This window comes from Nomascus leucogenys, chromosome 17, assembly GCF_006542625.1.
Source record: "Nomascus leucogenys isolate Asia chromosome 17, Asia_NLE_v1, whole genome shotgun sequence".
Lineage (NCBI taxonomy): Eukaryota > Metazoa > Chordata > Mammalia > Primates > Hylobatidae > Nomascus > Nomascus leucogenys.
Genome location: NC_044397.1, coordinates 50,159,963 through 50,175,703, shown reverse-complemented (window position 1 = coordinate 50,175,703; position 15,741 = coordinate 50,159,963). Strand labels below are relative to the sequence as shown.

General features: G+C 44.6%; 1 protein-coding gene across 2 annotated transcripts in view; it reads right to left on the bottom strand.

Annotated features, from left to right (window-relative positions):
• Positions 1–15,741, bottom strand: part of VOPP1 (VOPP1 WW domain binding protein) — a 102,807-nt gene that overhangs the window by 47,169 nt on the left and 39,897 nt on the right. For both annotated transcript variants that reach the window (XM_030797047.1, XM_003275018.3), the window contains exon 2: positions 3,725–3,783. In XM_030797047.1, coding sequence (XP_030652907.1) covers positions 3,725–3,783 — 59 coding nt within the window. The remainder of the gene's footprint in view (positions 1–3,724; positions 3,784–15,741) is intronic.

Here is a 15,741-nt window from a genome sequence, read left to right as displayed (position 1 = left end):
CTGCACACCACAACGCACCACAACTGACATGTCGTGGGCCCTCCACAGACACCTGTGGATGGAATGAATGAAGTGCAGCCGTCACCATCCCCGGGACAGCACCCTGCACACCGGCCATGTGTCCAGAGGCCCGGCCGACAGCAGTGTGCAATGGCAGCCCGCCAGCCTCCCCTGCATCCCCACCGCCTGAGGCCCCCAGCAGCAGGGCAAGCATGGGCTGGATGTGAGTCTCCTGTACCTGCACTGCCTTCTCCACCAAGGCAGCAGAAACCACAGTGGGCTTCAGTGATCAACAATAACGTACCCCTCAAGGTTAACTCTAAGGCGGCTGTGCCTCCTGCAGGTCAAGCACTTCCAGTGGGGGTATAGCTACCGTCTCTTGCTTGTAGCAGACCTCTCCTTGAGCAAGATTGGATGGAGTAGAATATAGCTAAGCAATTTCTACTCATTCTCCTTTAAGGAAAATGCTTGATGACCCCAACTTGATGGACAGTGGAGAAGACAGCTTTGGAGAAGACAGTTTTTGAGTATTAAATATCTGGACCGGTGAGGGTATTGGACAAGCCACCCCATGTGTGCTGGTTGGCCCCAAAAAACCAACTTTCTCCTTGGCACCACACTGGGTTCACCGCTGTCAGGACACTGTCGTCCCTCGCATGTGCAGGGAAGTGGCACACTGAGTCTGTAGCACTAATCTCATAAGCATATGTAACAGAGAGGTGAGCTGGCCTTGGGTAGGTTATGTTCTTATGGGACTTCTGCACTGGCTGTGTGCAAGCCCTGTGCCTCAAACCTGGCAGGTCAGAATTCGCAGTCACATCTTACAGAGGAAACAGCTGACAATGTCACAGAGCTGGTAAACAACAGAGTGGAGGGATGGGAAGGCTGGTGCTAGACAGAGGTGGGGACCGCACACGCAGAGAAAGTGCTTCATGCTACTGCGCGGGTCACTTTAAAACAGTTAATTCTGTTCTTTGAATTTCACCTCAATTAAATAAAAAAGTAACAGAGCAAATATGTGAACTCTGCACAAACATGATTACAAACATCAGGTGCCACACACTGGGCCAGGCAGCAGGGTTATGGAATGCACAGGCCACGGCCCCATCCTGAAGCACTCGCCGGGTGGTGCAGTTTGCTGCTGTTGTCAGCACTCTCTCACAGCCAAAACAGCAGGGGAGGAACAAACTCTTATGGGGACAGGGAACTGAGTCAGAAGAGGCTCAGAGAACTGGGGAATGATCAAAGGTCCCCTACATGGGTTGGCGCTGCTGACTGCATGGTGGGAACTGCAAGAAAATGCATCCACTCAACATCAAGGATGGCCGCTGTGTGCCAGGCACTATCCTATGCCTTGTTGGGAAACCAAGTATTTATAACTTGTTGCCCTCATGAGACTCACAATAAAGAAGGAAGATAAAGCCAGATGCTCTCTTGAAAGTTTATTGTTAAAAGGACATTGTTCCTGATGGTTTTAAGCAAAAAAGTGACACAGAAATTTACAAAGACATGAGAACTGGACGGGAGAAGAGGCTGAAAGGAGACTAGCTAGAAAGTTTCGGCAATGGTTCAGAGGGACATTCACAGATGTGGATTCGGGTGAGGACACTGGGAACAGAGGGGAGAAACAGAAAGACCAGAGGCAGAACAGAGAAGACTAGTGGGTGGGGCTGGGGTTTCCTGGCATCATGAGATCAGAAGACCTTAATTCACATACAGGGCACAGGTCAATGCCGGGGCCTGGAGTAAGTACTTAATAACTGAGACCTGCTGTTACTCTCATGCTGAACTTCGTGTTCTCACAGTGACTTCACTTTTCCCTTTTTCTGGACAGTGCACCTAGGGAGTTCTGGATCCTTTTCCCCACCATTGGAAGAAAAAAGCGTAAAAGGAAACTGGGCCACAGGCCTGAGTGACAAAAGCAGGGCTTGTCTTTGTATTCCCTGTCTCCAGTTCAATGCAATGCAAAACACTTTCAAAATATGCAGGGAACAAGTGAATGAATAAAGAACAAATGAACAAGTCAATACAAGAACAGCAATGACCTCTGACGCCCAAGCTCTGATAAAGCTGATCTATAAAACAATTGGAGAAATAGGTTTTTAAGGAAGAGCACACAGGAGGAGGCAAAAGGTCCACATTTGCGCAAGAAGCTGAACAAGGAAATAAGGCGTACTGATGAAAATTCATTACGCTGAGAAGAACCAAAATATTTTCTCTTCCTGTTATCCCACAACCACTTCTCTTCAACCTGACAACTCTGTAATTACAGCCCAAGTCCTTATGCTGCTGCTTTATTTTCCAAGTGGGGTCTGTCTTTCTGCAGCTGCAGAGGCTTCCTTCCAGGGCCCCCACGCCATGGGGCACACTGACTCCTGCTTGTCAGTATGAAACCAAGATGACGAACATGGCCAGCTTCCGCGTGCTTTACCCCCACTCACAGATACACAGCCCTTCCCTCCTATACTGGGCTCCTCAAGAATGACAGGTAAGAGGCTGGGCGAGGTGACTCACGCCTCTAATCCCAGCACTTTGGGAAGCCAAGGCGGGCAGATTGTTTGAGGACAGGAGTTCGAGACCAGCCTGGCCAACATGGTGAAACCCCGTCTCTACTAGAAATAGAAAAATTAGCTGGGCATGGTGTCACACGCCTGTAATCTCAGTTACTAGGGAGGTTGAGGCACGAGAATTGCTTGAACTCAGGAGGCAGGGACTGCAGTGAGCCGAGATTGCGCCACTGCACTCCAGCCTGGTGACACAGCAGGACTCCATCTCAAATAATAATAATAATAATAATAATGACAGGTAAGAAAAATGTATGTTCTGGCAGATTAAAAAAATAACTTTTTCCTATTATTATATATCTCCTATCCAATTACCCTATATGCTAGAATATATAGTGTTTCTGCTAGACTACAATATATATGCCTGAAGAATCTCAGGTTTCACAAAATTCAATACTAAAAATAATAGAGCTTTTGGGAAAATTTGGTTAGGGCATTCAACTCAATACCTAAGGAACTTCAAAACAGAATCAAAAACAGTGACTGATAACCTGGAGAGTTAATGTGGCCACCAAGGCAGGTGGCTCCACAGGGCTGGTGGCTCCCACAGCAGATATTAAAAACACACAAAAACGACAGGAAGAAAATGCAGCAATGCCCTCATTACAGAAAGACTGACAGACACTGAGGGGGCACCGGAAGGATTATAACCCATTCTGAGCCAAGAGCCACAAGAGACTGTGACAGCAGCTCTCTGGCGAGGAGGCCTCAGAGACAGGTGATCATTGTGATTTCCCACACATATGCACAGACACACACACACACTGTCACAGTGGCTCCGCTGAGGACTGTTTCTTGTCCTGCTCAAGGCCACAGATCTGCTCCTATGATCCTTGCTCTCTTTGCCTAGGAAAATGTGTATAAGCCAACGTAACATTTGCCTTCCACAGACATCTCGCCCCCTTTAAACCCTCACGTGAGCTCACCTGCATCACAGAACAAGGCACAGGATTTCAGGCTGTCCTCAGCGTAACTGGTCTGAGTGGGCCAGATACCACGGTGAGGTCACCTACTCATCCCCCAGCGAGGCAAGCCTGGCACCGCAGCAGAGGCTGGGCCACGCCGGGCTTTCCCCATTCCACACCCAGAACTTTAGCAAGACAATTCCCAGAGAAAGGTATGGCCACAGAATGAAACCACAGAAAGGTGCAAATACTTACATATAATAGGTTGGATAGAGTCCTTCAAAATACCAGCAATGCTTTTTGGCTTCTGTGCACTGCAAATAGAAGCAAGAAAAAGTCTTTCAGTACTCAGGAATCTGCATGTTGTTGAGAAGCTCTCACAAAGGCAGCAAAGAAGGATGAGAAGACACAGCTTAACCCATGAAAAGCTGGGATATCAGGGCAGACAATGCATTACAGGGAGAGCCGCCCCCTTTCTCATGACTATTTCTTTAAAACATCTATTTTTCTATTTTTCGTAGCCTTTCATATCTCTATATACACTGTGTGTCAGCATTTTATTAAAGACAATCCACTGTTTAAAATGTACTTGGTATGATACTTCAGATTACATAAGAATGCTAGAAATAAAGCACTGCAAAGATTGCCACTGCCCCCCAATTTGTTTTAGAAAGACCTCTCCAATAGATTTAGCATTTCTAGAGCTGTATATTTCAGAATATGCTAAAGCTGCATTCCGACCTACGTCTGCAAGATGCTGCGAGTCACGGTTCACTCATTGCCCTCTCACGTGCAGGAAGAGAAAGGAACAAGGAAAGACAATGGGAGCCCTTCCTGGGCTTTCCAGGTAAGTCCAGCTCCTAACATCCGGGAGGCAGGGCCCAGCCCCACAGGGCAGGGCAGGGCAGGGCAGGGCGGGGCGGGTGATTGCGCACAGGCATCGGAGCAGGGGCCAGATGCCACCTGGAGGCTCTCGCAAACCTCCAGCAAGTGAGGCAGGCCAGCATCCCCACTGCTCAGGGAGCTCTCTATGCAGAGATGCTCTTCCTATCTGAACAAGGCTTTTCTAAAATTATTCCATTCGTGCTGTCATTTTTGTTTTACATTCACAACTTCCTACCTCCATGATATAGTTTATTGGCCCCCATGTGTAAATAACCTTCAAAACATTATGGTGCAAAGCTCCCAGCAGCAGGAACACTGGCAAAGGCACGGCAAACAAAGCTTTCTTTGGGCGAGGCAGGGCCGTCCTGCCCAAAGCCCCTCCTCTGGTGGGAGGGTGGCTGGATCAGCTCCCTCTTAGCCTGTCCGCAGCCCCAGCAGGTGTACAGCAATGCCCTCCTGCCACGATTGCCCTGCAGCTGGAATGGAGTTAGAGACAGGCCCCACATCTATAGTGGCATGCCATGGGAGAGGTGAGTGCCAATGTCACGCCAGCGACATTCAATGGGTTATGAAAATGACATGAACCCCTGGATTTTGGAGAATGTGCTTTAAGACACTCAAAAGCATACTCAGGCAGCCTGGAGTGACCTAGTTTTATTAACAGAAAATGAGTTTTATTTAGACTAGGTTAGCTCCTGTCCAGTTTAAGAAATGAAGCTCAGACTGCTGACGAAATCAATTTATTTTGGCACAGAAGAGCAATTTCAGGTCTCTGCCCCAAATTATAATTCATTTCACTAGAGTCTTCTGTGATAAACAGAGAAACCAGGTCTGCCTTCCATGTGGCACTTTAAACGGGTCTCCCTTGTTCTCCATCACCGCCACTGACAACCAAACATTCCTGGAAGCTGACACTTAAGTTCCACACAATCAAGAAGTGAGGCCAGGGAACATCAGAACTCAAGCCTGAAGCCCCCCACCTGCCTGGGGCCTGGCTGCTCCAGGGCTGCTCCGCAGAGACAGGCCACAGCCACGCAGCGAGAGCCAGGCGCACGGGCTGGCACTGGAAATAAGGACAGGCTCTGGCCTCCATAGCGGCCTTTACTGCAATTCCTCTTGGTCTAAAGCGTTCCCAGATCCAAAGCAGCCACTTGATACTCTGGCAGCACATCTCCATCACTAATGCATTGCATTTCAGAAAGGACTTTTTCTTCCAATCAGACAAAATAATGCCACACTTCTGAATGCACACTGTCTCTGGGATACAGGTATATGAGGAATACCACTTTACAAATTAAGGCACCAGGGCCCTTGGTGGGTGTCTTCTTCTGCGTCACACAGCTTCTTTGTGGTGGCAAAACAGAGAGCCCCCAGCACAGTGTCTTCTGGACTCACGAGAGCTCCCCTGAGGAATCCACTCTGCCCACCTCCAGCAAGAACAAAGGCCTCTGAAAACTGGTGTGAGATGATCCCCAAGATACGGTGTTAGTGAAAAAGCATAGGCAAAAACAAAAACATATGTCCAGTATGCCATCCTTGATGCAAAAGGAAATGTGTACATTTGGCCTGCTTTACACTAAAAGAATCATAGTTTGCACACATCAAAGCATCACATGTATCCCATAAATAAATACAATTATTATATACCAATACATTTTTTTTTTTTTTTTTTCAAAAAAAATCACAGGAAGGACAGAGTATGTGAAAATTGATCGTAAGAACTGGGTCATTCTTGTCATACCCAACTAACAGAGTCAAGGCCAGAGGGGCAAAGCACTCAGATCATTCTCGGCAAGCCTGGCTGCTGAAACTGCCTGCCTTGACTCTCAGACTAGCTTACCCAGCCCCATCACACACCAATGAGAGCTTGCACACCAATGAGAGCTTGCCAGCTCCCCAAAACTTTACTTAGTGCCAGTGAACAACTCTCTTTCAAAACAATCCCTTACATTTCTCCTTTTTATAAAACTTCCAAACTTCTCTTTATTCTTCACACATACTGAAGACCACCCAGTATATGGCCCAGACTGCAATGCTCACTTCCTAAACAAAATGTTTTAAATTTAGAGATTTGTCTCTGTAAAAGCTAATGAAAATGCTTACCTGTGGAGGGTGGGTGGGGTGGAGTGGAAAAGACAGGGACAAGAGCGAAATTCTTCTGAGAATATCTTTTTATGTAGTTTGACTTTTGAAATGTTTTTTTCAGATAATAAAGTAGAAAGTATTTTTTAAAACCACTTCTCAGACTGAAAAGATTTATAAAAGACTATCATGACATGATCACACATGTCCCCTTTAGGCCAGGGGCAACTAAGCAGGGTAGATGCCTGTGAGGTCAGTGCTCACAGGAGACTCGCACAGACACTCACTCTTCTGGGGGCCCTTCCTGGGGCCTTCCCGGGTGAAGGGCACCATTTCCATCCTACTCTTCTTCCCGCATTTTTCTGGGATATTCCCTAACTTCAGAGCTGCCTACTTGTTGGTTACTCTTGCTCAGTTACTTGCTAATAACCTTTTATCATTTCTCACTAAGCTACCCAAATAAATCATATTTTGAAAAATTTAACCCCAGTTTGTTCCTTTACAAAAACTATTCTTAAGAAAATATTAAGGCTACATTTCTTGAAACAGAAAGCACCTTTAAACAGAGTTACCTTGCATTAAAGTGTAGTTCCATTTTGTTGCTGCTGAAATTAGTGTGTTTGAAATTTGCTAATATTCTGGAAACTGCTTCACTGTTTTTGGTAGCTGGACTTTTGTAGCAGCTTTCTCCTGAGGAATGCCAACATCGTAATAATACACACATATACTATCTCACTACAGTTAATGCATGGCATGATTCCATTTGACAGCCAGATAATATGAAGAAAGCAAAGTCACAGGTCTCATTATTCAACTGAAAAACGCCAAAATGAGGACGCATAAGTCCTGATAATTGTTGTTGTTGAGGCTTTCCTTCAATAAATGCTTGCTAACTGAACACCAGGTGTCAGAGTCAGCTTGCCCAATCCAGGAGGACGCAGCCTTGTGATGGGAATGGAGACCAGGAGGTGGAGAGGCACACGCCTGCCCGAGGAGCCCAGGGTTGAGAGCCGGGTGCTGCCAAGTTGAAGTCTGATGAGAAAGGCAGTCTCTGCCTACCAAGTCCAAACTCCAAATCCAGCACCAGCACCAGGACTCAGGACAAAGCCAGACAGCTGGAGCTGTGGTCAAAGGGGAGTTTACCAGGGACAAATAAGAGGGATCTTCAGAGTACTCCCAATCACCAGCAGGGAGGCAGATGTGGCCTCACAAGCAAGCGGGAGGAGGCAGAAAGAAGGCCCCGTGCTGGGTCACATGGAAGCACCAGAGTCGACGAGCAAAAGGGAACCCACAGGGAAAGGAGGAGCCAAAGAACCAGAGCTCTGGGTTCTGACCCTGACTGCAACCTGCCAGCCACACCGCCAGCCAGTCTGGGTCTCAGTCTCCTCGTTTTTAAGAGTACGGACTCTCGGCCGGGCGCGGTGGCTCAAGCCTGTAATCCCAGCACTTTGGGAGGCTGAGGAGGGTGGATCACGAGTCAGGAGATCGAGACCATCCTGGCTAACACGGTGAAACCCGTCTGTACTAAAAGTACAAAAAAATTAGCCGGGCGTGGTGGCGGGCGCCTGTAGTCCCAGCTACTCGGGAGACTGAGGCAGGAGAATGGCGTGAATCCAGGAGGCGGAGCTTGCAGTGAGCCGAGATCGTGCCACTGAACTCCAGCCTGGGCGACAGAGTGAGACTCCGTCTCCAAAAAAAAAAAAAAAAAAAGGAGTATGGGCTCTCTTCCCTACTTTATGAAGAAACTGGGATTGCATCAAAATGCCTGGCCAGACTAGGGCATCGTTTCCTGATCCCACACCAGCTAGCACCTCTGTCCCTAATTGTGTCTTCTCTGGAACAAACAACTTCCAAGGCTCATCTTACGTGGTACTCTATCATCTAAGCAGAAGCAATGCTACCAAACCTCTCGAGAACAAAGGTTTTAAATATGTAATGCCTTACACGTGTACAGTATTTAGTTTTCCAAAATCTCCCTAAAAGGAACAAACCTCTCTAAAAAAAAAAACAAAAAAAAACAAACAAACAAACAAAAAAAAAAACCTTAAAATGTATGGAAACTAAGGGGGAAAAAAGTGAATTTCCAGGTTTTATGCCCACTCTGAAAAGTCAGTCTACCCACATTTTACGAAGATACCATGATTTCTTAAGGATCAACCATCTCTGGAAACAGAAATTATGTGTGTGAGGGGAGGTCACCTGCTTTCTGTTACCTAGCAGGCATCCTCAGTTTTCAGGATGCTGTCCTGGGCTCTGGGAAAACAGCAGCCCTGCATGAGCACCTGTGGGATATTCCCTCCGTGTGCAGAGCAGAAACAATACGTAGAGCCACATGCTTCTTGAAGAGCTCATGAAAACAGTAACATACAACTTACAAACTATGAACATGGCAGAGGGTGTGGGCTCACGAGGAAACCTTCAGGAGCAACTCCCTTGAGGGGATCAACAGTTCACACTGGAGAGGGCTGAAAGATGTCTCTGCTCAAGGAGGACTCTGGACGCCCATGGTTCAAGGACTAAGGTATCTATAGATGTAGTTAAGCCATCCCAAATATAGTTATCCCTATTTAGGCAGGATCTAAATAAGCCCCAGAGAATAAACCTTGCTGATCTCCACTAGTAATCCTCAGAGTGACATAAATTACTCCTCCATGTGCGCTGAGTGAGGAAGGACGCAGGACAACACTGATGATGGGTGCTTCTCCCTTTTCTATCCCAGGCTAAAACAGAGCCACACCACAGGCAGACACAGCTGACTTGGCAGGAACTGAAGCTTGTGACTCTGGGACATGAGGGAGTGGACAGCAGGGTCAAGGATCCAAAACAACATGGATTTTACCTAAATTCCACCTGTTCTGCTTTTGTTAAGTTCAGGGGATAAGGTGAGATCTTTAGATAAATAGCAGACAAACTTGCAAACCAGCAGCTCACTGACAGGACTTGTCTCACTGACCTCTGCAAAGTAAGGATCCTTATGTTACTTATCACGGCAACAGCTTTGGCCAACAGTCTGTCCCGGGCCAGAAGTCCAGGGTTTGCTTCAGGATGGTGGGACGGCCCCAAAGAAGATCAGCCCAAGGACTCCATCTTTTTCAAAAGGGAGGGGCCCCCTGCTGTGCCTCACACTGCTTCTGCATTCATCAAAAGCAGAACTTGACACACAGGCAATGAGATCCCAGCTGCTTTCAGCTTGAGCCCAATCAGAGTGGGCTCGTTACACTCCGCACAGGCTGAGAACAAAGGGAGCCTCGCGGGTGCTGGCAGGCTTGATGCTCAGGACCAGGGACAGAAGCAGAGGGCAGGGGGTAGCCTACTCAATGCAGAGAGAAAATCTATGCAGGGGATGACAGGCAATTATCTCAAGGTCTCTGAATTTCAATTAATAAATAGGACCGATCATGCTTTAAATTCCTGTACTGGAATTTCAATCAGTTGCCTAAATGCTAATTACTTAATCCCCAGGTTTATGGACATTTTGTTTCTCAGGAATGTCTTATCTCCAAGAAACCTTGATTTTTTAAGAGAGTATGAGGCTTCTCACAAGCACCATTTCTTAGAGGGAAGAAAGCAGATAAACTCTTAAGAAAATAACAGAAATAAAAGATCCCCGTCTTATAGAAGAAACCACACCTGAAATTCATACACGGCCAGCAAATAACGATCAGAGATGAGATCCGGGGATGCAGGCTGTAAACCTTAAACGAATCCCAACCACAGATCCCAGGGGAAATTCTGTCAACTCTCCTAGACTCCGAACAGCTGGTCTGCTTTACCTGCTTTCGTGTTCAACAGAAGGACAGGGAAGACCTCCTCACGGCCCCTCATTCCAGTAGGTAAAAAGCCTCATCCCCAGCAGGTGACAATTAATCAGTAACCAAACTTAAAAGGTAGAAGCAGAGGAAACTATCCAAATATAATAGGGCTGATATCTTTATCAATAAAGACTTTACATGATTCAATGAGAAAAAGAAAAATTCCAACAGGAAAAATAATAAAAGTGATACATATGAGAATTTTTCAAAGAAACACAAAAGGCCAATAAACCTATTTTAAGAGACAATATTCATTAACAACCAAATATAAATTACAATAGTATGGTTTTTAACCCATCAAATTGGTAATAAAAAAATCCCATAGTACCCTTTGTAGACAAGAGCATAAGGGAAAAAAAAAATCACATAATTGTTGGGAAAATAAAATGCCTCAAGAAGACAATTTTTCAATATGTATCAAAAATCTTTAAAATGTACGTAATTTCGGCAAGTTTAAACAATTGAGAACAAATGTTATTTAAAAAACTAGAAATAACCAACATTTTCAAAATGGGTTTTGCTAACAAAATTATAAGACATCCAAAAGATGTATTTGTAGGTATTTACCATCAGAATGTAGACAAACATAATGAGGAATATTTCGCTAAGAAAAAAAGGTCAATAAAATAGTACATCTAGAATTGTATTTTTTGTTATACATTATAGGAAACAGAAAATAATATGGAAAGCCATGTACCAAAACACTGACAACTAATTATGTTTTAGCTGGTACTAGAGATGATTGTTTTCCACTATACATTTTGTTAGTCGGTCTCCAAGTTTCCTGTATGGAACTTGTACATTTTATTTTTAAATCTCTATTAAATTTTACTTTAAAATGCAGACCACTTAGTACCCAAAAAAGAAGTGAAAACTGGATATGAAAAGATATTTAAATCAGCCTGGTCAACATGGTAAAACCCCATCTGTACTAAAAATACAAAAATTAGCTGGGCATGGTGGCGCATGCCTGTAATCCCAGCTACTCGGGAGGCTGAGGCAGGAAAAATCACTTGAACCCGGGAGGTGGAGGTTGCAGTGAGCTGAGATCGCACTATTGCACTCCGGCCTGGGCAACAGAGCAAGCTCTGTCTCAAAAAAAAGAAAAATATTTAAAATAAGAAAATATAACTGTTAACAAGAAAGAACATTCTCCAGCTAGGAATGAAATAAAAACTAATAGATAAAGTTTGTGAAATAATATACAAGGCTAGAAAGGGTATACTCAAACACAGAGTCAGCAATTAAAGCTGTATTCATAGAAGGTTTATCATGGAAAATGTTTATTTCATATAGTTAATTTAAAACACATTATATATATTTAATTTCAACAATGTAAAAATAAACATATTCATAGGAGAAAGAATGTAACAGCATAAGCCTAAATTCACAGTGTTATATTTGGATGGTGTGATTTCTTTTTAAAATATCTCTCTACTGAAGCCTTCAATTCTGATGATAGAGGCTGTTGTGGCAAGAGACAAGGGACACATAAGAGTCCTCAATGGGCCAGGCACAGTGGCTCATGCCTGTAATCCCAGCACTTTGGGAGGCCAAGGCTGGCGGATCACAAGGTCAGGAGATGGAGACCATCCTGGCTAACACAGTGAAACCCCATCTCTACTAAAAATGGGCGTGGTGGCGCTCGCCTGTAGTCTCAGCTACTTGGGAGGCTGAGGCAGGAGAATCGCTTGAACCTGGGAGGCGGAGGTTGCAGTGAGCTGAGATGGCGCCACTGCACTCCATCCTGGGTGACAGAGCAAGATTCCGTCTCAAAAAAAAAAAAAAAAAAAAAGGGTCCTCAATGAGTGCAAAGGACTGGATTCGCTGCAAGACCCAACACACATGTGCACCCAGGAGCTCCTACTCATGCCCGCTGAACAAAAGCGTTCTGAAAACTATGCTGTCTTTTAAAACATAATTATCAATATAAATCACAATTTATGATACTTGGATCAGGTGATCCAAGTTCTAGCTCAATTTACTTAGGTTTAGTTTATACATTATAAAATCACCCATTTTCAAGATATAGTTTGATGAGTTTTAGGAAATGTATACAGCTGTGCCTCCAACACCCCAATCCAGCTTCAGAACCTTTCCTTCAGTTCAGAGAGTTCCCTCATGTTGTTCTGCAGTCAATTCCAACTCCTACCCCAGCCCCCAAGCAATACTGATCTGCTTTCTATCTTTATCCATAGTCTTGCCTTTGCTATACGGTTCAATTAAAGAAAATCATACAACTTACAGTCTCTTATGTCTGAATTGTATGTTGCTGCATATATCAGCAATTCATTCCTTTCTAGTGTTGAACAATATTCCACTCTATGAAGACACCACACTTTGTTTATCCATTCACCAGCCCATGGATATCTGGGTTGATACTGCATTTTGGCTGTTATCCATAATGCTGCTATATCCATTTGCACACAGGTCCTTGCATGGACAGATATCTTAATTTCTTGGGTACATACCAAGAAAAGTGGAACGGGTACGTACATTCCACTCCAAGACCTGGAGTGGAACTTCCAGGTCACACAGTAACTCCTTACATAACTTGTTGAGAGACTGTCAAACTATTTTCCAAGGCAGCTGCACTACTTTACATTCCCACCAACAATGTAAGAGGGCTCCAGTCTCTCCACATCGTCACTAACACTTATTATCTGTTTTTTGATATTAGCCATCTGGTACTGTACTGGTATCTCATCGTGATTTTAACTGGAATTTCCCTAATGACCAATGATGTAGAAACTCTTTTCATTCCAGCTCAATCAGAAGGCAAAAAACCGTAGCTGCCATACATGGAATGCCTGTGATCCACTAGGTGCTTTTCATGTGAAATCTCACTTAACATTGTAACAACCCTGAGAGTTAGGCGGTTTACAAAAGAGCAAACTAAGGTCTCAAAGAGGTGAACTGACTTGCAAAGGTAACACAAGAGCAAGCTGAAAGTCGGCATTTGACTTCAGGTCTGTTGGTTTCCAAAGTCTGTGTGCTTTTCTGTGGCAATGTCTAGAAGCTGCAGTTTTCTGTGTCATCATAATCCACGATCCACCCTTTGGAATGTCTGTCACATCGTGTGCATGGAACTGGAATAAGATTTATTGTAGGCATTATTTTGCTGTATAGAAGAAAACTAAAATGACTGAATCCACGTGAAAGACCCTATCTCCATGCCCCCAAAATAACCTTTTATGAGTTATTAGGAATTCTACCTTTCAGCATTCCTCAACTCTCAACACTGTCAATTACTACATCTCCAGGAGCAGAAATGAAACACAAGTGCGCCCAGCAGCTTTGCTAAGGAAACTGTCTCTGCAATCAGCATGCCCAGCCCACCAGGAACAAACCACAAGAGAAAGGAAAGGAGCAAAGTCAAGGAGCCCAAAGCCCACCAGGGTGCAAACTATGAAGCATCCTTTCACTCTCAGAAATCACTTTTTAGCTGCCAAAAATACTTAGAGGTGCCATTTTTTTTTTTCTTTTGAGACGGAGTCTTGCTCTGTCGCCCAGGCTGGAGTGCAGTGGCGCAATCTCGGCTCACTGCAAGCTCCGCCTCCCGGGTTTGCGCCATTCTCCTGCCTCAGCCTCCAGAGCAGCTGGGACTACAGGTGCCTGCCACCACGCCTGGCTAATTTTTTGTATTTTTAGTAGAGACGGGGTTTCACCGTGTTAGCCATTTTAGGCACATAACTATATAAAATGAATATAAGGCCTGCAGTCAAAAGGGTTCATGTGACAAATTTTCCAAATGCCACAAAACATCATTCATTCAAAAAGCTGATGAGTGGGAGACTTCATTAGAATGGCCTGAAAGCAGTGATAACAGATGGAAATATCAGTGCTACTGTTATCTGCTGGCAATAAATGAATATGATAAACCTTTGTTATGGGCTCAATTCCAACAAAAGCAATGAACAGGACCAAACCTTTGAATGCTCTCCTTAAAGGCCTAATCCAGAATTTTTTTTTTTTTTTTTTTTTTTTTTTTTGAGAGGGAGTCTCACTGTGTCGCCCATGCTGGAGTGCAGTAGTGCAATCTTGGCTCACTGCAACCTCTGCGTCCTGGGTTCAAGTGATTCTCTTGCCCCAGCCTCCCAAGTAGCTGAGATTACAGGCACGCGCCACTACACCCAACTAATTTTTTTGTATTTTTAGTAGAGATAGGGTTGCACCCTGTTGGCCAGGCTGGTCTCGAACTTCTGACCTCAGGGGATCCGCCCGCCCCAGCCTCCCAAAGTGCTAGGATTACAGGCATGAGCCACAGCGCCCAGAAAACAAGTCATCTTTTTTTGATGTAATTGCAGAGTGCAAGAGTAACATTATGAAAAAAAAGTCAACAGATCAGCTCTGCCATCTCCTAATCTATGATTTGGGCACCCGGCTTTGATGATCTCTTACATGTCTGAGAAGAATAACAGGCTTGTTGTGTCCAACTACTATGCCCCCAAAATGAAATAACTGAGATATGTACCAAAAGACTACTCTCCTCCAGTTGGGCCTAAATCTTGGCCAGCAGATCCAAAACTCAACCACCACACTTAAGAGAAAATATCAACTTCTTACCTTTTGCAGACAGAAATGCCCAGAAAGATTAATAAGTGAAGCAGCTTCAAGAGCAAAATGCCAAAAAATGCGTAAGGATCTTTGCACTCAGGTTGCGCACTACCCTACCTATTTGACTTCTATTTTAGAAGAAAAGTGTGTTGGATTCTCTGATGACATATATTTCTGTAAGTCTAGATTCTAACTGTAAAGAGCACAAGAAATTGAAAAGCTGAGATGTGACTAAAGTCTGACTAAAGGCTGAATAAATGATGGTGTCACCCACATTTAAAGACAATGTGACTTACTAGAATAAACACACACAGCACCTGCCGCATGCCTGCTTCTGTGCCTGAACAGTGACCCAACCATGGTCAGGTCACTGAAGGTCTCTAAGCTTGGTTCTTTGTCTACAGAATGGAGAGAGGTATTTCTGTCTTGCCTTGAGGTTTACACGAAATAGTGCATACGAACCACCTGGCGCATGCCCACTATTCTAGGAGCCTCCTGCTAAGTCGTTACATTGTGTGCTGTGTCGGTTTATTCTTGAGAATCATGGTCAAGTAAAGCTCAACCTAAAGATGCAGTTAACATTCTCTACAACCTACTTTTGTGTCTCTATGGAGAGTGAGAATATGGAATCTGTGATCCAAAATGAATCAGAAAAACAAACAAACAAACAAACAAAAAACGGAAGTTTAGAAACTACACTAGTTACAACCACCAGCTTGGAAATGATACCCTGGTGTGGAAAAATATAGCTCAAAGCAATCTGAGGGAGCCTCCTCCCCTTTCCATGGAAGTTTTCATGGCTTCTGGCACACCCTGTCAGCATTCTCTTCCCAGGAAGGTATTGGGAAGCACTGCCACGTGTACTCCTCTCATTCCTTTTCACTACTACCAAATTTCACACCCCCTCAATTCTGGTAATATGCATTTTCATTAAAT